At 41.4% G+C, this 23,476-nt stretch overlaps 1 protein-coding gene across 4 annotated transcripts in view; it reads right to left on the reverse strand.

The window, feature by feature from the left end:
- LOC148404666 (glutamate receptor 3-like) overlaps positions 1 to 23,286 on the reverse strand; it is a 93,392-nt gene extending 70,106 nt beyond the window's left edge. For 2 of the 4 annotated variants that reach the window (XR_015861142.1, XM_088388494.1), the window contains exons 1-2: positions 23,054 to 23,286; positions 22,608 to 22,766 (exon numbers count right to left, since the gene is read on the reverse strand). Coding sequence is in view for 3 of the 4 variants with exons in the window: in XM_088388494.1 (XP_088244620.1) it covers positions 22,608 to 22,766; positions 23,054 to 23,141 (247 nt within the window). In the remaining variant the exon portion in view is untranslated. The remainder of the gene's footprint in view (positions 1 to 22,607; positions 22,767 to 23,053) is intronic. The other 2 variants (XM_088388481.1, XM_088388474.1) reach the window with 1 other exon arrangement.
- Between the last annotated feature and the right edge of the window lie 190 nt (positions 23,287 to 23,476).

Consider the following 23,476-nt stretch of genomic DNA (forward strand, 5'->3'; position numbering starts at 1 on the left):
TGAAAATGAGGGGTATGCTGTAAAAACAAAGGCCCAGGGGGCCACAAAAATATATTAAAACCAATCTTTTCATGGATAAGGGAGCCAAACCAGCTAAACAAGAGTTAAGAAAAACATTGGATGATAAAAGATTGTGTTTAGGGTATTTTATGGTTGATTTACTACACGGGTCCAAAATGACCCGCTAACACCACAGATGGCAGCAGAAAGCTAACACATTAGGAAGGTTAAACACACTTGATTCATTTATCAGGCTCCTGCAGAACGTGAGGATGAATTGATCTGTTTTTCCTTTGCCTTGTAATGCCAAGTCCACAATGGGAATTGTAGTCAGCTTCCCAGCAATACTTGTGATGTCAGCTCCACACAAAGAATCGTACGTAGAGGAAGCTAAAAAAAACTTGCTTATAGAAAAAGTACACTTCACATACTATGATCACAAGTAACATAAATCAAGTAAATAGATGGGTTTTTTTTTTAAATATGCGGGAGAAGTGTTAAAAAGCGGATTAATTGCAGTACTATAGTGGTGAAGCTTCCATAATTCCCAACCAAAAATGTAATCACAATGTCAAAGTAAGAACCCGACACAAGGTCAAGTGTGTCAGTTTGTACAGTATATTGTCGTTCTTCACAATCACTCGACTTCATTCAACTATCGCCTGCCTTCTCCTTGCACCTCTGTGGCTTTCCACTTGGCCTCTTGGTGATTGTGCGTCGTACTTGGGAGATTGCCCGGTAAGCAATCCCAAAGGGAACGAGCACCTCTCAAGCCCATCCTCTTGTGACAGGTATTGTCACCTTCAAGGTCTTACCTGTCGTGCATTGTTTGACAAGAGAACAGCAAACAGGGCCGGGAGCCAAAAGCCCGGGCCAAACAAACCTTCTATTGGCGATTTCTTTAATCTGCGTTTTGATACACCTTGTTTGACTGACATACTCATTATGCAGGAGCAAGGGGGCAGAAAGTTTAAGCGAGAACATTGTCGAAACATGATGGGTATTTTAAAACTTTAGATAACGCTGTTTTATTGATGTCGCTGTGAAGAAAATCATTTCCAAGGGGATTTGATGCATGCAAAAATTTCACGCAGCGTGCCCTCGTCTGCAGTATGTCGTCTCCTTAACACGTGCAATTAAAGACTATCTGCAAAAGCAGATAAGAGAGGAAAACCCTTGGCCATCTTTTTTTTTTTTAGAGGCTGGCCGATGTAAAGCGAGCAAATAACAATCCCTTCTTGGTCGAACTCATGCTGTTCACCGTTTGCTGCAATGCAGTGGAGAGAATAGAAAGAGTGCTCCAGGCCTTGTATCATCCAAAAAAAAAACACATCTCCCCTCGCACATTCTGGGAGATTGTCACAGGAGCACTAGAGAGGGGACAGCTGCTAAACACTGACCCGGTGAGTACGCCTGCGTGCATTTTTAAGGAGGATTCACCCGTGTATGAAACACGTAAGGCTTATGATATTCCATAATTGGATTTCCCAGAAAGCTGGTGACAAAGTATCTCACACGCCACTAATCCTCCCAATCAACTTTGCGAGCCCAAGGCGTGATCCTCGTCGCATGATGAATATGGAGGGCGCGAGCGAGCACAAAGCGAGGAAGAACGCGCTGACCGGGGATGGAGCAAAACTGTGATACGACAGGAAGGGACAGTCATTAAAGAGTGGCGACACATACCGCCATGTGTGGCTTTATCTGCATAGCTAACACAGACGCCAACGAGACGAGTCACGGGGAGGTCGCAACAGTGTCGAGGGCAGCAAATTCAAAAGGTCAGCTGAACTCAAACGTTTGAATGCTCGCTGTCACGTGCGGTCAGGGCTTCGGTCAAATAATGATCTGCTTTTGTTAAATCAACTCAAACGGATCACGCTAAGTCTGTGAAAAGTGCTTTTTTATCAAAGAAAAATAAAAGGACTTGCAGCCCAATCAAATATATGACAGTAATTGCTTAGAAACCAATTCAACTTGACTGCAGGGGGGCTGGTCTCGCTCGGGTAAACATTTATGGTGATATTTCATCCCTAGAGCCAACTTGACTTGACTTGTTTTGAATTCAATTGTAAACATCAGGAGAAAATACCTGGCAGCTTGTTCTTGTGCCTACTTGGATGATCCAGGGCCATTGTTTCTCATTTTCCCATGTCAAAATGCTGGATTGTTTTTCTGTCTCTCCTGTACATCAACCTCAATGTTGTTTTCGAGGCCTACTCCACATATACTCGTGGATTTTTTTTCAAATCCAAGCATGTTCCCCAGTGGTACTACTTCTTGGGTCTTGACCTTCAGTCCAGAAATCCATCCATCTATCCATCCATTTTCTGTACCGCTTAGTCCCCACGGGGGTCGCGGGTATGCCGGAGCCTATTCCAGTCGTCATCGGGCAGTAGGCGGGGGACACCCTGAACCGGTTGCCAGCCAATCGCAAGGCACACAGAGACAAACAACCATTCGCACTCGCACTCACACTTAGGGACAATCTGGAGTGCTCGATCGGCCTACCAGGCATGTTTTTGGGATGTGGGAGGAAACCAGAGTGCCCGAAGAAAACCCACATGGGCCCGGGGAGAACATGCGAACTCCACACAGGGAGAGCCGGAGGTGGAATCGAACCCGGACCCTCCAAACTGTGAGGCGGACGTGCTACCCAGTTCACCACCGAGCCGCCTCAGTCCAGAAATAAACTTCTTAACTACCCCTGGTCAATGTAACTAAAAGTTTTCCTTTCTTGGAATAATGTATACAGTATGTTGCACAATAATTAGCTTACTTTCACCAAGCAAATCTAAGGTTATCTGGATGGATGGATGGATGGATGGATGGATGGATGGATGGATGGATGGATGGATGGATGGATGGATGGATGGATGGATGGATGGATGGATGGATGGATGGATGGATGGATGGATGGATGGATGGATGGATGGATGGATGGATGGATGGATGGATGGATGGATGGATGGATGGATGGATGGATGGATTGGGTAGGCTGGGTGGGTGGGTGGATGGGTTGGATGTGTGGGAGGATGGTTGGGTGGATGGGTCGGATGGGTGAGGTGGGTAGGATGGGATGGATGATCGGATGAATGATCGGATGGATGATCAGCATACACCACATTCCTTTTTGTTAAATTTATTGACTAAAGTGTAATCATTTGTTCCCGTGGAACGCAGTTGTGCCTAATTGTTCACTGATATTTATTTCTTCAGTGTCAAAATATGTCTGTAAATGCCATACATTTCATCGGCAAAGCTTTGTCAAGTGTCCAGTGGCCTTTTGTTTTCTCCTGGTTAAAAGCGCCCAATGCAAATGAGTGATAGTTTGCTTATTTTAGCTGCTATGCTAAGTAATGATTTAGTAAGAAGTTTACTGTTACCGTAAATACTTCGACACTAAAACTACTTTAGGTTAAAAATTTGAATCCAAACAATTACTGTAACCAGACAACAGTAGTGAAAGAGAGACCCTTCATCCTCTAAGGTTCCCAAAAGCGCTGATGTGCAGTTTCCATGTGGACAAAAGGCCAAAAGACATAAAACATAAAAAGCTACGTAATCTATGAGGACTGGGCCTCCGTCCTGCTTGCTAAACCACTTTTGGTTTGTCATTTTCTCTTTTGCTCATCAGCATTGCAGTGCAGCAGGGACTGCTGAATTTCCATATTTCTGTGGCGGTGCAAAACATGTGAGCACAATGATTCCTGACTTGTTATTTCTGTCCTGAGGGATTTTAGATATGTGTGTCCTACGTGAGAAACCGAGGGGCTGTCACACAGGGTCTGTGTGAGTGGATGATCATCAGCTACTTGATTTTGCTTTTAAGTTAGCCTTTGCCAGTGGCCTTGCTTATCAAACGATATGTCAAGATATCCTATGAGGGGAAACAGAAACAGTTACTGATTAATTTGCATGGGGAAGCCTGATTACAGCCAGGGTGGAGTGTAAAGAAAGCAGACTCTCCTATCTCCTTAACATTCTATGAAGAACAATTGACAAAATCAAAGAGGACGGGAGATGCAACCAGTTGTTTAACCTTGATGACATCACTTGGAAAAAAAAAATCTTCACAGCCACAATCCAATTCAATGCCACTTTTCATCTTATTAGCACCCTTGCTGAGACAGTACTGTGTCCCTGGATGATAAAAGTAAATGCACAAAGACAGAGCAAGAGGGGGAGAGCGAGAAAACAGAGGATGGCGACTGAGCTGTAAGCTATTCCAAGGGACCAGTCAGTCAAAGCTTTCAATAAAAGCTCACTCTTCAGCAAATTTCCCACAAGAAAAAGTAAAAGAAAAAAAAGTGTGAGCTGCACACCGGGCAGTGAGGCAGAGCGCCACTGAATTAGTCCTCACAGAAAAAAAAAATACATTTGCCAACTCTTCGTGGCTCAGCAAAATATTCTTTGATTGCAAAATAAAGCTTTTGTCTACTGTTTTTCTGCCATGTTTAAGAATGTCATTTGAGTTCTTCCATATAATCATTGCAGATTTAATCCCCTACCTCCCCAGTATGCCACAAGTAACTCACATTTGACCATAAGTAGGATTATGTATTGACTCATTTTTACAGAATAAATAACTTTTTGGAGGACTGCAGAAATCAGCTGTGATGCGCTTTTACGCCGGTGGCCAAATATAGCATAAAATTATGTTTTATTTATGACACAGCAGGGGGGAGATTTGCAGCATTACAGCGGCCACGGCACGGCCGGGCGTGTGGGCAAGATACATCAATAAAATAGAAATATGGCATGAATAGGCCCAAGTAAATCAGCAAGATTTATCAATGACTACTCAACTGAAAAACACATTGAAAAAAATTCAATTGTATAGCGATATGTTTGGTCAACTGGGTGGTAATGATCATCAAGTCCCCCGTAGAAGTGGAAAAAATGGTTCCTTCAGACTGCAATGTAACTACAAAACACTTTTGCAGTGACGATCATTTTATCATTTACTGCCGTGATGAAATAAACCCACATAATAACCGTTTACATTTCCAAGTCAAGCACTGAAATAAAATACAGATTATCCCCTTCAGGATACGCAATCAATAATTCAATGCTGCAATCAGCCGCAAGATTAAAAGCATTGGCAAGTTTAGTGTGAAATAAAAAATAAGTATGATAAATTTCCCTCTTAAGAGGATTTTTATGTTTGGCTTTTGCTCTTTGCTGGCAGAGTCCAATCGTATGATATTTTTCAGAAATATCAACATGACAGAATGACATGCAATGACAGAAAATTTTATTTTTTATTTTATCTATACATTCGCACTCAGTTGCTCAAATGAATTAATCTTGAAGCATCCAAACTTCAATTGCTTCTTAACTGCAGGATGACAGAATTGCTGATTAAATGACCGCGTTGCCCGCAAAGAGTAAAAGGGGCTTGATTGGCATCTCCATATGCTTTTAAGGTACAAACCTGTCGAAACGGCAACCAAATTCTTAAAATGGAGTGTGAAATTTCCCCTGGCTTCCACAACCTTTGGCTCCCTTGAGAGCTGTTTTCAAACTCATGCTTGGTCGTGCATCAATTGCCTAACGGGAATGGCAGCACTGCAATAGGCAGGTCCAAATACTATGTTGTTTGAAGACAGTCAGTCGGGCTCTGTGCCCTTCATGGTGCTTGTGCAGTGTGCTGGTGTGTGTGTGTGTGTGTGTGTGTGTGTGTGTGTGTGTGTGTGTGTGTGTGTGTGTGTGTGTGTGTGTGTGTGTGTGTGTGTGTGTGCGTGTGCGTGTGTGGGGGGTCTCCCTGTATTCATTGTCGAGGCACAAGGTGAAAGGTTTGCTCTTTGAGGAGCCACTAATCAAATGATTACCCGAATGTACAGCTTTGCATTCAGTCCAGCATCACCATGCATTATGTGGTGGCTATTGATAATACTCCAGACAGAGCTGTACAAAATAAGAAAAAATGCCATGTGAACAGAATATGTCTAACCGACTGTTAAGCAGTACAGTAATCCAATTGCAGCTCGGTGGCGCACTGGGTAGCACGTCCGCCTCACAGTTAGGAGGGTGCGGGTTCGATTCCACCTCCGGCCCTCCCTGTGTGGAGTTTGCATGTTCTCCCCGGGCCCGCGTGGGTTTTCTCCGGGCACTCCGGTTTCCTCCCACATCCCTAAAACATGCTTGGTAGGCCGATTGAGCACTCCAAATTGTCCCTAGGTGTGAGTGCGAGTGCGGATGTTTGTTTGTCTCTGTGTGCCCTGTGATTGGCTGGCAACCGGTTCAGGGTGTCCCCCGCCTACTGCCCGTTGATGGCTGGGATAGGCTCCAGCACGCCCGCGACCCCCGTGGGGACTAAGCGGTTCAGAAAATGGATGGATGGATGGGTAATCCAATTGAGCTAAATTCGATGTTCAATAAGTGAAGTCCTTGTTTATGTTTCATGAAATGTTGGCTATGTTGAAGTTTTACAGACAGATTTGTTTGCATCGTTGTTGTAATCTGCACTTTTGTTATTTGTTACTGAACAAAAACCAAGCAGAGCAAGACAAAGGAATCACAAACAGAGGAGCAAGCAAACAAGAAAAAGGAAAACTTAACTTTTTTCTATTCTATTATTTTCTTTGCCGTGAAGTGATGGCTTCAAACTAGAAACTACAGACGCCTTTGTCACCTGTCAAAAGATGTCATCGTTGCATTTGAAAAACGGTACTATGTACAGACAAAGTTCATATGGGAGCCAAGTTTAACACTAAAGCTTGTCTATAAACCATATCAATATACATAATCTTACAGGCGTCATGTCTTGATGAGCATATGAGAAGTTGGAGAAGTAAAATATATATTATGTCAGCTATGCAGAAAGTCAACATAACACCCAAAGTAAGTAGGCAAATGTATACATTCTGGGAGCAACATAATGGGCAAAATAATAGAGGAAGGAAATGGAACAAATTCATACAGAATAATGTTCAGCACAAAGCCAAACTGAGTTAGCAAATAAATGTATACATTTTCGTAGGAATGCAGTCATAATGCACTCTAAGCATGAAATTCAATCTTATAAACGTATAGAAAATTACTTTTTTGCGTTGTGATGTACTGACAAAATAAGTTGCGTAGAAAAATTATGGAGAGATGAATCCTTTGAATTTTTATCATCGTCATTAACAGAAAAAACCTGTCCAGCAGGATTCCATCCCACCCGGGTGCAATCATTTTAACTTATTGCAATTCTGATTTGAATACAACAGCAAGATTCACGGTCGGACCAGAGTGAAAAATTGTTGAATTTCAAGGCAGGCAATTGTATTGAGAGAATATAAATTTAGCCAAATTAGCAAGGGACTCCTCCATTTGTGCACAAGGGGCTGAACAAATAGTCAAATTCAAATTGACATCTCTGCACTATGATGCAATAATTGATAGAATTTTGTGAAGCTGTTGTGGTGAACATTTAAAAGACTGTAAGTCAAAGTGTTCAAAATGTTACCACCTCTAACTCAAGTAGATTCATGCGTATTTGACTTTATTTTAGCTTAATCCATACTGATAAAACTAATGGATTGATGTAAAGTAAACCAAATTTATTACTGGTGTTTTTTTTTTTTTTTAAAGTGTTTGTTAAACAAACACATGAGAAGAGGACGTTGAATAAAATGGTATTAAATTGCCATACTGAAGGGGAACACGCATTTAAATTTTATTATGTACAGTCATATGAAAAGGTATGGGCACCCCGAATCAAGATTTTCCCTTATAAATTATTGGTTGTTCGCATCAACAATTTCAGTTAAATATATCATACAAAGTGATATTTGAGAAGTGTTTATAGGATTTACAGAAAGTGTGCAATCATTACTTAACCAAAAGTAGATTGAGTTTGTCATTAATCATGCGCATTGGTCAAATTCATGTTGTGGACGTTGAAAAGGATATGCGCTGAGAGCGTCTGTAAACTCTGTCAAGAAACTCGTACAATATATGTTCACCAACAGAACAGCTGGTTACTTCCCGTCCCCATCCACACTCTTATTTTGCCTCCTCTTGACACACAACTTGGCCACCAAAGTGTCACATGTCCTTTTTCATCATATTCTAACACTGTCAGGCCGTATCTGAGCGACTCTTTCCGCCAGGGACTCTGGAATGGATTCGCTCCAAACAGCCCTTTCATTCTGCAGCTGCAAAGGATTAGAACTTTGTCATGAGCCCAGATAAATTTGCCTTCCTGATTTGTATTTGCATGACACCAGAAACAAAAGCCATGACACTGGCATAATGTGGAGATAAAGAAGGACATTAGGAGCTGTAGCCAACAGTTGATGATAGAACACTGGAATATTTCATCAGACAGTGGCTGGACTTGCGTACGAGGTCCGCGGGCCGAGAGCGACCGCCCACAGGTTTTAGGTACCCATGTGTGAAATGGCAACAGCACTCTGCGACGTAATCATTGAAGGGAAAAACAGAGGAGGGTCATGGTTGAGCGAGCACATCATGTTCACTTAATTCTCACTCATGGGGATAGTCAGCACTGAGGACAGAGAATTGCGGTAAGAACCATGTCAAGCAAAAACACCGCTGCAACAGCCACATCACATCAAAAGCCTTTCCCTCCTTCAAACACACACACACACACACACTAACAGCAACATCCACTATACATATACCGACTCATTACCTCTGTTTGGCCAAACTGATCATGGATCTTAGAAGCAAATTTGCACAGATTCATTGCGTGAATGTTTCCATTGTCAGTCTCTCACAATATTGTCATTATGGTTTTAAATCCATCCATTTTTTTACCACTTCAGGGTCAAAGGTGACCAGTTGCGGATAGTGTCCATTCTAGTCCATCATAACAACTAACTTTTGTTGGGGCGCAATCACCAAACAGCGATTTGTATATATAGTTCCATGTTCTATCGCCGTTGTCACAGACTAGATCTGGCTAACATCGCCGTTGTCACAGACTGAATTTGGATAAAAGAGGTGCCTAGGTAGTGGCCATGTTGCTAGGGGCGACGTTCCCAACAAATGGAATGCATGGACATAAGCTTAAGGTTGGCGTAGGCACGTTAATAGGGACAAACATATCTTTTCTCGACATGTACGCATCTCTCAGACATTCCATATAGATTTTGGTGCAGCATATAGTATTTGTTTTTTGTCAAGTCCTATGGACATGAGCTTAAGGTTGGCGTAGGCACGCTAATAGGTACAAACGTATCTTTTCTCGACATGTACGCATCTCTCAGACATTCCATATAGATTTTGGTGCAGCATATAGTATTTGTTTTTTGTCAAGTCCTACAAATTTATGGCATCCAATTGTAATGAAGATGAAAAAGGAAGCACACTAACCTTGCACCAGCTACACGCTATTATCCATCAGGCAAAAGCAACTTAAGTTTGGATAAACTTTAAAAGTTTTGAAGGAATATAATAATTCTGTACTGTATTGGGTGGTAGTGGCCATGTTGCTAGGGGCGACGTTCCCAACAAATGGAATGCATGGACATAAGCTTAAGGTTGGCGTAGGCACGCTAATAGGGACAAACATATCTTTTCTCGACATGTACGCATCTCTCAGACATTCCATATAGATTTTGGTGCAGCATATAGTATTTGTTTTTTGTCAAGTCCTATGGACATGAGCTTAAGGTTGGCGTAGGCACGCTAATAGGGACAAACGTATCTTTTCTCGACATGTACGCATCTCTCAGACATTCCATATAGATTTTGGTGCAGCATATAGTATTTGTTTTTTGTCAAGTCCTACAAATTTATGGCATCCAATTGTAATGAAGATGAAAAAGGAAGCACACTAACCTTGCACCAGCTACACGCTATTATCCATCAGGCAAAAGCAACTTAAGTTTGGATAAACTTGAAAAGTTTTGAAGGAATATAATAATTCTGTACTGTATTGGGTGTTTTAAACCATGAAAAAAAGTGAATCAATTCAACGGACTATTGGTTTTAACAGATGACTGCTCAGGCCATTAGTCTGTCAAATCGTGGTTCCACTGTATAACCATTATTTTTAATGCTTGATACATATAAACGCACATGAAAATCTTCATGAAAATACTTTGACAAGACCATCAAATGGTATGTTAGCCAATTCTAATAATCTTGGCCACCTCCATTCATCAGTCAGTAGAGTAGATTTACATTTACACTTACGTTAGGGTAAATCTACCCGTATGTTCATGATAACTGCATAATGTTTCTTGGTACATTAAATGAACTCAGATCACATAAAGGATGAAAAATCGAAATTCCTCTTTGACCTTCATCTAACAATTGCGGCAATAATTGAATTTGTTTCACCCTGTGTTGCATCTTTCATTTTCTCCCTGCTCTCAGCAGCAAAAGATTCTCACAAGTCTCTTCCAAATCTTGCACTATTAATATAGGTTCAGGGAGTCGTAGGTTGACTACGCTCCCTGCATATGAAAATACAGTTATTACGCTTACTGTGTCATCAGTTTAAGTACCAAATCACATTGTGCAATATTTTGAAATTTGTACTCGTTTTTTTTAGAGAGGCGGGGTATTTTGGTTGATTTCGCAGGAAAACTGCAATTTCTCACTCGTTTGATGAATTTCTTCGCAGTAGTCATGCAGATGTGATGGAACCATTGCATTCATCCTGGCTCAGTGAACGATCAGAATTACATGGGTGCGTGTTATGCTTCAAGAGACATGTTTCTCTTGCCCGCAGAAGGTTAATGTTGCAGTGTCAACAGCACTTTGTGCCGACACACCCTCCACTCATCAGCTGTAGTAATTATCTGCAAACTAAGCCCTGTCTCCAGAGGTGTTGCTCTACATGATAAGTCTGATTAGATAAGTTGTCTTCAATATTAAGCACATCTTTTTTTTTCGTCACTGCGAGGAATATGCTAATGCATGTTTCAACCTCCGCTCCTTTAGTTGTATGCTAGAATGCCCATCCACTAGTTTCACAAGGTTATGATGCTTCAGTGGCCCGGCGACTATGAACTGTCACAAGCAATCAGTTCTGACGGAGCCCTCGTTTCTGCACAGACATGCAGCTTTGGCAGTGTTCTGCTCGCTACTGTCTCTTTTGGTGCACGCCAGAAACGTGGAGTTGGAAGCAACTGTGATCCAATATTTATTAAGAGAGGGTGCATTGTTGATGTTTTGTATTCAGCACAACACTGACTGGTGTCGTTTTCTTTCTTGATGATCTTTGGATCAGGAATTATCTGCTACCACAAAAATGTGGAGGGGAAGTAATAAACAAATGATAAAAGTCTGAGGGGACAGAGAAGATTAATGATCTTTTTTATAATAATAATAAAGAAAACAGAGAAGCTTTCATAAGCTACTTGACCTTGGTTGGTATGTTGACAGAAGACGTGAAAACAGTTTCGCTTTTGGACTCCGTGACGCCAAACCAATGAAACCACTTTAGATGAGGCACTGCAGGCAAAGGATTACGATGTTTAATGTGAATAGTCAATAGCTGGACTGACCAAGAGACACGAGCAGAAAAAAAAGGCAGACTGCAGCATCAATCGTCTTTGGAAGTTGGTTTTTTAACAGCGCCATGCTTACTTTTTCTTATACAGGTTTAAGGCTAAATGGCATCCTGAAATGGAAAATAATCTGTCACAAACAATATGTCCTATTCTCCTTGAGAGCTTTTGCCTGATGAAAGCATAAAAATCGGAAAGGCGATAGGCTGTGCAGACAAATCCCTTATTCCCCGATGCGCCCGAGATGAATAGCTCGAAACGGCAACAATGAGAACCCCTTCTTGATTTTATTTCAAATGTGCATCCACCATGTGAATGTTCTTATCATGCATTTTCTTTTTTATGATTCCAAAGAAAAAAAACTCTTAAAGCACATAAGATTCGGCACATATCCGCTTATGGTCCCTCATAGTGTTTATCACTGGTCAGCCAGGTCCTCCTCTTCATTACAAAGTGGCGCAGATATCATCTTCAATAATGGAGCCCAGACTTGTGCTGTTGTTGTTGACTTATAGTTCATAAAGCAGCACATTATTTGAGGGGCGCTAAGCACATGTGCAGAGCATAGATGGGCTGTCATGTTGTATCGTGCTTACTGATGTAAATTTGAAAAAAAAAAAAAAAAGGTCTTGATCTTGTATTTGTGTGTTGCCCATAACGCTAACATATGGATCAGTGTAATGCACATTACTCTTGAATCTTATGTAAATGCAGGAGTTCTTGGTTAATGGTACTGTAGAATTATGTTCCTATGGCGTCGATGTAACCTGAATTCCAACAATTTCAACACTCATCTATCACAAACGTAAAACCTTAATTGCAGTAGATATTATGATCTCTGATTGGCCATGAATATGAATCAATAAGATGACTTGCATATTGGAATGGCAAATTTTAAACTTTTAAAACTACTCTATTACTATAGTTCACAAGGAGGACCCTGTGATGACTGCAGGCTCTGTGAAGCGATTTAATGAATTTAATCATCAGTGTGTCCTGACACTCCATCCGTAATCATTTTGCCTTAATCCCTCTTCTCTCTGGCACTTTCTTACATCTGGCCTACAAAATTGATCTGATAAAGAAAATCAATAGGAAATTCAAAGAACTCACAAGCCACTTACAAGCCACTAAAGATGTACGAGTCGAGATTAGGGAGATTATTTGAGATATTGTTTTAAATATATATTAGCAGTGATGTAATGGTTAGTTCCACTTACATGCATACATGCACATACATGGTTCCAACATGGCCTCTCGCCCAGTGTTTGAGGAGGACACGTGGAGATCTAAAGCAAACAAAATTGAGCGAGGAAAGCTGTTGTGTTACCAAACAGCATCTGCCAGAGTGACTGAGTCCAAGACAAACACCACTCAGACAGAAACTCTTTTCCTCAGGTTGACTTGAAAAAGCTCTTTTGAACATTTCATTAAAAATGAAAATTGTTGAACTTGCCTTTCGGTCTTTTTTACATCTTGATTTCCTGAATCTATTTGCAGCATCTGCCTTAAAAATGCATGTGTGCATGTATGGCAAATGTATGGCATGAACATTAGGTCAAAACAATGTTCCACTTTGAGATTTACGTTCTGGCACGATCCCAAGATTCATGTTACATTCGAACGCTTTAACCCCATGTGGCCAAAGCTAACAGTGCAAGTGATGTAACCATCCAAGCAAGACCGCACTATTGCAAGGCTTTTAGCATTAGCAGCTGTCTGGCGGCTCTGCTCTCATTCATCCGGAAGTGTGACACGCGAGTGGATTCAAGACTTGGTCCTTTCTGCAGGCCTGGCCTCCTCTTCGATTGGAACTGTTTTGTCAATATCCTCAGAGGGACATTACCCTTCGCACCCCATTCGCTACAGCTCCAGTCATCCGACGGCCAGCAACTTCACAAGGCCCTGGAGAGCACATGGTCATCAAACCGTCATATTACAGATGAGAAGTTCACCTTTGATTTTACTGCACTGTCACGGTGCTCCATTCTATAACGCATTGCCACGCATCATTACAGATGTCGTAGTATTGCAAAGCTGTGATTTAATATGACTTTGGAGTTTCAGTTCATGGCTCAGTTCAGCTTTTGATGTCATTTCGGATATGTTAAAACATCAAATCAAAATGTGGAATGTTTGCTTTGGTTTTCTAGAAGTAAAAATATCAATATACACCGAGGGCAAGGGCTGCCTGAGTGTCACCCCATGGTATATGAATAAACTGTTGTAATTACTATACACTTATATATGCAGTAAATACGTAAATGTATCTACGTGAAATCAAACGGTATATAATTATGTATACATACGATCGATTTAATTGTAATATGTTGCTCTCTTTTGATTATGTGCCTCGCTTTTCTGGGAGCTAAACTGCTTGAATCTGATTTCTATAAGTTTATAACATGTAATCACCTTTATTGGCTTTGTTCTAACTGTTTTTGTAAAAAAAAAAAAAAAAAAAAACAAGGTGTAGCTTAAGAAGTTTTGCATAAGCTGCTATCTACTATAGACTTGTCACAACAACTTGCAGTGAGAGCAAAATGCTGCAATGACGGTGACCCTTTGAGAGGATCTTAGGTTCACTTGCTATATATATAGCCAACTAAGTCAAAATAAATGAAACATTTATTATCCTTCAGCCTACAGGGGTATTTATGAATCCCCACATTACATACACAATACCACACATAAAAAGGCATCTAGTTCAGTTTCAGTCCAGGAAAAACAGCAGTGCTTTTATCTTTTAGAGAGTTCGCTTAGCAGTTCAGCTTTTGCCGTGAAATACATTATAATTAAAAAAAAAAAAACACACACACACACACATTTCTAGCTTGTGGTCCGTAGTTTCATAATAATTCCCTAAATGTAGTGAAAGTTTAAAGGGCTAGAGACACCGGTATATGTATAAATCGGTTTTAGTTAGCTTATGGGCTTATAAATATAAATTGACGCTCAAAACAACGAAAAGGAAGCTGTTGCTCTGAAAAATTTAATTTAAATTTGCCGCACAGACGAGTTTGACTGCACCGAGCCGCCAGCCGGAAGTGACGTCTCATGACGTCTCAAGTTGTACGCGTTTAGCTTCAGTGAATGTAAACAAAAAGAGAAGAGGGGCCAGCGCGGAGGTTTGCGGCCAACCCAGCTCGTCTAGCCGTGCCTTCCATTATCCTGGTGTACGTTCGTTCGCGGGACGACAAGATGGGTTGCGTTCGCCTGATAGGATCCACGAACCGGAGAATGCGTGCCTGCTGTGTGCTCGTGTTCACAGTGGCCTGGTTGACTGTCATCTTTCCGGACTCTGCTGTGCATCGCGAGCGGCTAGCGTGCTATCACTCTTATTGTTCATCTTCTTGTTTTAATTTTCCTGTGTTGTTTACTTGTATGTGCGTTGTCACTGTCTTGTCACCCTGGGATAGTGAGAAACGTAATTTCGATCTCTTTGTGTGTCTTGACATGCGGAGGAATTGACAATAAAGGAGACTTTGAGACTTTGACTTTGAAAAGTATGTCGAAGCGTGACGGGAGGGGCACAATTCAGAAAACGTGCTCAGCTCGTCGAAAAAATGCGATTTAAGAAATTAAATTAAAAATGCGCCTAAAACCTAAACCAAACGCTGCAGATGTTCATTTCTCCATGTGCAGTGGGCAACTCGGCACTCTACTCTTTTTACTATGCCAACCTAACCACAGTGACGGGAGAGGCACAATTCAGAAAACGTGCTCAGCTCGTCGAGAAAATGCGATTTAAGCAATAAAATTAAAAAACGCTTATAAAACCTAAACCAAACGTTGCAGGTGGTCATGTCTTCATGTGCCGAGATCAACTCGGCACTCTAAAGCCCCCAAGAGCACTTTTTACTATGCCAACCTAACCAGAGTGACGGGAGGGGCACAATTCAGAAAATGTGCTCAGCTCAGCCCAAGTGAACTGCTAGATTCATCATATTCTGCGTCAAAAGAGGTTTCTGAATCGGATAAAATGATGCTAATATTGCCGCTAGATATGGAGCTGTCGCTATCATCTGCCATGTTGTTTGGGTTTGTTGACATCCAGATGTAAAACTTGTGACGTCACAGTAATGGCGCCGCCAGTTTGGCTTTGTGCGGGACCCGATCGATAAACTGGCATTTCATTTCAGCTTTATTCTTAGTAATCGGTGTCCATTTTTAATTTCCAATGCGGCAAATGTGTTCTCAACTTCCCTCCTTAACTTGCAAGAGGCAGTGTTCTCACTGTGAACCATAAGTCCATATTAAAAATCGAGGACATGAGAAATCAAGAATTTTATACAAAAGAAACACATTTTGATGAAACACATCTACCTGATTGTATGGAACATATTCTGAAGCTCTCTTCACCCTGTACGCGCTGTAGTTTTTATCAAGCATTTTTTTGTAGACACACCCTCCTTGCTACAAATGAGAGGACTTAAAATTCTCCTTGGTAAAAGAAAAAATAATGATAGTCCATATGAGCTCTGAAGAAATCTGAAGGATGCTGAGACAGAATATGTGGTGCACTGCATCAAGCGCATCTTCGCTAGACACACGCTGTTACAGTTTGACTGCACCAACATGCTTTACGAGTCGTGTCTGCATTGACTGGCCCTGCACATGTTTTTCGTCGTTTGTCCTAACGCACACTTGCATATGCACAAGCCTGCATGTGTGCCATAAACAAACCTCCATCTGTGCCTCCACAGCTGAACCGCAATGGATCGGCCGTCTTTCTCCTCAGTATTGCACATTCTCTGTCTTCCTCCTTCCGGAGTCTTCATTTCCATTCACACACACTGCAACGACATCTAACCCGCTTTCAACCCCCCCCCCCCCCCCCCCCCCCAACCACCACCCCACCCTTTCTTTTTCCCAGCTTCCCCTGCCATGCTTCTTTGGTCACACCTTTCAAATTGAGTTATAGCCCGCAGAGAAAAGTGAGACACTACAACAATCACAGGAGAGGTTTGTGTTGACCACAACGTGTCTCTGTCAGGCCACACACTGGGAAAAAAAGCATGTCTTCCTGTCACTTTGTTAACCATCTATTTACGCTGCAACAAAAACAACTCCAAAAATGCAGTGTATATGTGTATATGTATGTGAGGGACACTGCTCACAATTATTTGTACAGATCAACGGCTGATGATGACAATTTCACATTCTTGACGCCTACCTCACCTTGATTAATTATCTAGTTATGTTATTATTCCAGGAGTGCAGTATTAATCAGAAATGTGTTTTGACTAGTGCTGGCTCATACAATTTGTTTTTGCTTAAAATATTTGGGGGTTTGGCTCGTCTTTAAGGTTGTGTTCATTGTCAGAATGTTGGTGGCTGGAAGACACTGAATATTCATTACTCTCCTAATGCATTGTGTTATTGGCCAACACATTGCAAAGCTCAAAGCTGCTGCAGGAAAACTGTTCTTCGTGACTCTTAATATTTTTGTTGGCTCCCTAAACTTTTGGACCCTGACACTACCCCCAAGAGAACATTTTTCATCTTGAGAATATTTCTCACTTATCATCACCATAGATCATCCGGAACACATATTGTGCAAGCTACACAACATCCGAGCTGAATGCAGCAAAAGTAATAAATGATTCTGAGGCGCATTGCTTGTACCAATACCGCAGTATGAATGTCTCCAGGCTGTGTTAACCACATTCCTCTCTTTGTTTACAATGAGGCATTGCGTTGCTTTCCTCGCATCTTTGTCCTCTTTCAATACAGTCACTTGTGTCATCTAATCTGCGTCAGCGTTCTTCTGCGGCCCGATCATCGGAAGTTACTAAAAGGCTGAAGATAGTTCAATATTGGTGAAAAAAGGCATTTAATAAATGTTCTCAAAGGGGAAAAATGGCTGCAAACCATTAATGAAATGACAAAATGAGGAAAATGAAAATGAGCTTCAAGAGCAAAACTGCAGAATGCGCCGTGGAGAGAAAAAAAGGCGAGTAATCGATTAAAAAGCGTGTCGAGGAAAGGTACAGGAAGGGCTCGTTCTTTCCGCCCCAGGTGGAAGACAGGAAGAGGATGAGTAAACAGAAGAGAAAAGGATGGCGGGGTCATTAAGTTGGTTAGCCGTGACCATCAGCAACATTAACGCTGTCCGCTGTGCTTTCTTCAAACTGCTCCCCTTTTGCTTTGAACTCCTCTTTTCTTCTCTCAAAGCAACCCTGACTCCCAGCTAGCGCCGCTATTATAGAACCTGCGCTGGTAATTACACATTTCCCAATTTCTGATGTCGCTTCAAAGCAATGAGCCTTTCCACCAAAGCAAACTGCAAAGCTTGGCTACAAAGCCGAGCCTTTAGGATAACCGCTGCCACACATTTGTTTGCTTCCGGTCACTAATTCAATTAATATCAAAAGGCTTTCAGCCTTCTTGAAAGAAAATTGTCCTGGCACTCTGCATTTATCATACATGTGAATTCTAATATTTTCTTTCTACAAAGCTGTTTAATTTAACTCACTGTAAGCACGCCTCTATTATATTGGTTTTAAAGGATGTGCTAGTTTTTTTTTTTTTTAATCGATTGAGCAGTAATGCTTGCCTCCAAATGGATTAACTCCCCAAATCCACATAAACGCTTCTTTTCTAACGTCTTTGAGTGGATTGCCACCTCATGAAAATTAAATGTACTATGCTGTGTTGCTCATAAAAGGCCTGAATCATGCGCAGGGAACTATTGACGACAGAGGAAGTTTGAGCATCCGATTAAATACCAGTGACAGCTTGCACAACAAATGCTGACAAATGTAAAACTCAACGACACAGGACACTCAGCCTCCGAGGCCTGCACGTCTGCAGATGAATCTCATTTAATGACCTGATTTATTTCATTGTTCTTTCATTGTCTTGGAAGAGACAATCTGAAGTGCTTTGGAATGTTGTTGACTTTGCTTATCGCGGCTTGCGCACGTTTGACAATTTAGATCGGAATCTAAACTGTGTGCCTTGCATATTTGGAAGTGCATATTTCACTCAGGTTTAAAACGAGGTGCACACATTCTGCTACTGGGCTGAATTTTACTATCCTGTGGTGTGGTGTGTGTTAAGAGTGATTTTTGTTTTTCCCTCCCTGATCTGTTCTGTAAATGGACAGGGTCCATGACAGTAAATCTTTGAAATACACAGTTAATATTTCTGCTTGTAAATCTTTGCGTGTGTGGTCAACGCCGATCTTGGGATGCCATGATTACGACACAAAACAGCACGATAGCCGATTAGGAAGTGAGCTGAAGCTTGTGCTGTTGCCAGACGCAACTAGAGCAGCAACTGGCTGTGCTGAGTCTTTGAGAAACGTGCCTCACCTCGTACCGCAATAAAAATGTCAAGGAGAAGCGTTTGCGACCACATTGTGGTATACTTACTAAATAAGCTAAAGCTAGTAGCCAAGCTTTTGCTATTCCTTCTTCACTTCTATTATTTCTTGCGTTTTGTATTCCCCCCACCCCACAGTTTTGGGGAGGAGACTAATGATGGTCTGTCAATATTTCATTCTGTGTGAGATGTGTTGTGTTCAGTGATGCTGGTAGCGTATTAGAAAGTAGCTTTTTTTTTTTATTGTTAACGTAATGACTAATCTAACGTGATACTTTTCTCAGTGCTCAAATTTCAGTTACGTTGCAAAGTCACAATAGGTCTATTAAAAAAAAAAAAAAAAACAGATTGTACAACATTCAAGCTTAAAGAGAAAGACCCACGAGGCCAGGGGTGGGCAATTAATTTTTACAAGGGGCCACATCAAAAACCTGAGTTGTGTCAGAGGGCCACACCTACGATAACTTAAACGTGCTCAATTTTCTTCCATTATAAAATGCACTAAATTATTTATTTTAAATAGCTGGTACTGGTAATTAGAAGAATACAATTATTCTGTTTATATCTATATTAAGCTGTGTGAAATTGTGGTGTATAGGTAAAATAAAAACACAATCATTAATCAGTACAATTTATTCTTAACTTCTTTAACTTTTCCTCAAATGACAAAGCCGCTGCATCTCTGGGTGTGAAGTTTGATAAAAAGTCCTTGTTGGGCTTGCAGTTTTGCTAGCAATGCATCAGCCTCTGTTGCGTGCTGTTTATCAGACAGATGTATTTTTTCTCATGCTTGGTTGTGTAGTGACAACTCAAATTATATTCTTAAAACACAGCGACCTGTGTACCACAAATCAGGCACACGGCTTTAACTTTCATTTCTGTAAAGGAATACTTGGCAGTGTTTCTTGTTGAAAACACGGCACTCCTTGTCAACTTTTCTTTTCTGAGGGACAGCACACATTTCGAGGGCAGCATTACTTTGCACTGTTCACCTTCACGCACAGCTCACATACACGTACGCTACACGGAAGTGTGACGCGTTTCAAACTAAAAGTAAAACAGTTGCATTGCACGCACGACACAGATGATTTTTTTTTAAAATTGAGTTGTAATCAAATATAATTTACGATTGGCCTCATGCGGGCCGGACAGGGACGCACAAAGGGCTGGATGTGGCCCGCGGGCCGTATTTTGCCCAGGTCTGCACGAGGCTGTCATTGTATAAAGTCACCAAATGCATCATCATATTTACTACCAACAATGTACATTATAAATGTTGCCATTGCCAAAACATTAACAGTTAAATATCTCAGGCAAAACCGAGTGCAACGAAAAAAAAGTGGACTATAAAAATGTTTTAAATATAAAAATAAGTCAGTTTTAATGTTAACTGAAGATTTATTTTTTCAAATAAAAATAATTGCTACTTACATGAGTACAAAATGTGTTGATATTATGTAAGAGTTTTATTCTTGGATGTCATGATTCAAAATGTACCTCTAAGTAAGTATTGACACAACTGGTTATTTAATGTAAGGCAGACTCCGAATGTAACAAAGTGACTATCTAGTGTAATCTAACTAAATTGCTTTTAAAATCTGGTATTTAGGAAAGAAGTAATTTTTATAGTAAAGTAACTACGACATTTTTCAATGTCACAACACAAGTTGCGTTGGTCGTCTTGAGTACAACACACTGCATAATTACCGTATGCTCATGCCTTATCATCATGGGTGAGCTTTATCAAATTTTATCTGTTATTTTTTTTATTTTTTTAAACCTGTCTCCCTGTTTATCATATCTTGGATTCCACATATTGAGCAGGTTAAATAAAGGGGGCAACAACACATTCTGTATGTTTTAAGGGTCAGGGTTAATCTTTACACTTACACCACAAAGTGCTATTCGATTAGGTTGTGATATCATGTATTCTACTGGGCAAATTATAATCCATTTATAGATATTAAAAAATGCTATTACTGCTATTACTGAGTGTTCCGGATCCAAATGTGTGATTTAAGTATGAACACAACCTTCTGGTATATTTGAATGACCAAAATCATTTTTTATTTAAGTTGAATTTCAGTTTAAATTTCACAATAGCCGCTGCCATTTTTACATTTCTGTTCTCATGGACAAGAAATGAAATGTAATCTGGGTGCCAAGCCAGGAGTTGCTTGGTGGTTTGCCATCTACAAAGAAAGAAACAAAAGCTGTACACGAGCCAACTGTTAGACGTGCAGCATACTGTATGACGTCAGACTTGTTTTGCTAATACTATAATGGCCATAAATAACTCAGTCTATGTAAAATGTCTCTGTATGTATAGTTTTTTTTTGTTTGTTTGTACATTTGGTTGGGAGATATCAGACTACTTCCTAGTTCATGGAGAATAATAAATACTTTGAGACACTTTTGCATTTTGTATTTGTTTAAAAAACAATGGCCAAAAAGATACAGCATTTCAAAAATGTGAGATGTTTGTATGATACTGTAAAAGTGGTATTGGACCTCGGCATGCAGCTTGTAAGTAATGAATGCATCTCTGCTTGGTACACTTTACTGGAGGTTTTATCAATGTCACGATGTTGACCAACACAAACAAACCAGAGCGCAGTGGTCCACCGTGCTGACGCTGAAGGTTTTTTTTTTTTCTCTTTCCAAATTATCAAGTGACATTTGATTGTCATTTTTCTATTTTTTCCATTTCTGACGGATGAGGGGCCTTTAAAAGTAGTCGTGTCAAACTTCACAGTGTCGGTGCGTGTGAAGTTTAAGGCCGTCCTGAGACAGTTCTCTTGATGGAAAAGCTTCAACATGGCAGCAAGAAAGAAGAAATGGGCCACGGCTCCCACAGGAGCCCCATCCTCTCACCAAAGCTCAGTCTGCCCGTGAATTTAATTAGATTCCGATATCAAGCCTTTTCCCTCCTATGCTTCCATTCCTCTTCAACGTGCGTGAAATTGCATGGTACTATCTATTATTTATTCACACTCATTTGCTTATTGTTTCTGTCGGAAGCCTTCGTTTGGGTCCTCGCGGTTCAGCTGCTTCCAATATGATGCTCTACTTCATTTCCCTCACCGCTCCGGCCCACCTCCTCTGCAGATCAACTCCGTTGCTGGTCGGGTGGGAGCTATAGATTTTTTTTCTCCCCCTCCCCACCCTTTTGCCCAATGACAGCACGGTGAGGTGCTATGAGGGCTGGGTGCTAATGAGCTGACTCTGCAATGCTGGGGAGATGCTCTATAACACCAGGGGAGTGAGACGATGGAGCGGGCGGAGACTCAGAGGGGCCATTATGACCGTGCAGCACAGGGGTTAGAGGGATGAAGGAGGAGGCGAGGCGTTTTGGCTCTGAAAGGCAGCCCCATTCACTCGGCTCATCTTTTCAAATGACATCCCCAAATGTCACTCTCCACTCCATTCCTTTCTCGTTTATCCACTCGGTGTCTGCTAATTGCGATTCAAAGGGGGGAGCTTATTTGTCCGCTCTGCACCATTCTGTATATGACCAATAAAAGAGCTCATAAAAATGCTCAGAGCAAGGCAATGCGTGTCATCCTCTACTGTTTTATATGCTCCTTATCTTAACCCTTTCTAAATCAATTATATGATGAAGTCCAACCAACATACATACTGCAGGGCTAGTATGTGTACATTGTTGCCAGGGGAACTTTCTGTCCAGCGTGCCAGTCACAAAATATCGTCACTGTTACCTCACAACATAGATGCCTTTAATTGGGTACATCATTTATCAGTGCTGAGTGTGCGCGTTTGGAGTGGTAGCAGCTTACTCACACGCGTGGGTGACCGAGAAGCTGTTGGAGGACTCCAGGTTGTCCACGTTGTAGTTGAGGTGGAAAGGCTTCTCGGTGCTGTTTTGGTTGGTGTTGTAGAGTTGCACCGCAAACCTGAAGGCGCTGTGCTCCTGCACCGTGGAGCGCATGAAGAGACCCCCTGCAAGTGGGAACAACGCGATCACATCATGCGCGTCACTTTTAGCTCTTTATTAGTACATCATCGCGCATTTCAAGACATTGTTATTATTCCATTATTTCAACCAAATGCATTTTTGTATCATTTCTGCCGCCCGTAACTCGCTTCATCCACGTTTTGTTTAAATCCAAACAATTCAGTAGAGGGCTGCAGCATTCTTTATTTAAAGACTAATTTGTTCGGACATCCTCTGTGCACATTTTACACGGCTAAATAAAACCACAGATTTCCATCCGCAAATCACTTACCGATATTAATCTGATTAGGAAATCCCGCGGATGATGTGTCGAGCAGCCACAGTAACAACAGCACCAAGATTTGTGCCATTTTTGCCATCAAGAACCTCTCTGTTCAACTCCTTGGGAAGAAGCTAGGCAAATGCATATGTTCGTTCGGGAAACTGGCAACCGGAATCCAGTGGACAGATGATGGTCGCTCACAGTGCACCAATAAGGTTCATTGAGGTGCACTGGAGAGAAAGCGCGACGGAGAGCGAGGGAGAGAAAGCGCGGAGGAGGGGGAAGGAGTGCGGAGGAGATCTGATTGGACCAATGTTGGTCAAACTTGATGTGACATTAAATTAAAAGGCTGCAACCTGACACTTTACAACAGCCTGGAATAACCCCCGCACTTGCCTGTATTAGACGGCCAATCAATAGGAAGCACTGCAA

This window comes from Syngnathus floridae, chromosome 1 (assembly GCF_059516105.1).
Source record: "Syngnathus floridae isolate MCC-2025c chromosome 1, RoL_Sflo_1.0, whole genome shotgun sequence".
Taxonomy (NCBI): Eukaryota; Metazoa; Chordata; class Actinopteri; order Syngnathiformes; family Syngnathidae; genus Syngnathus; species Syngnathus floridae.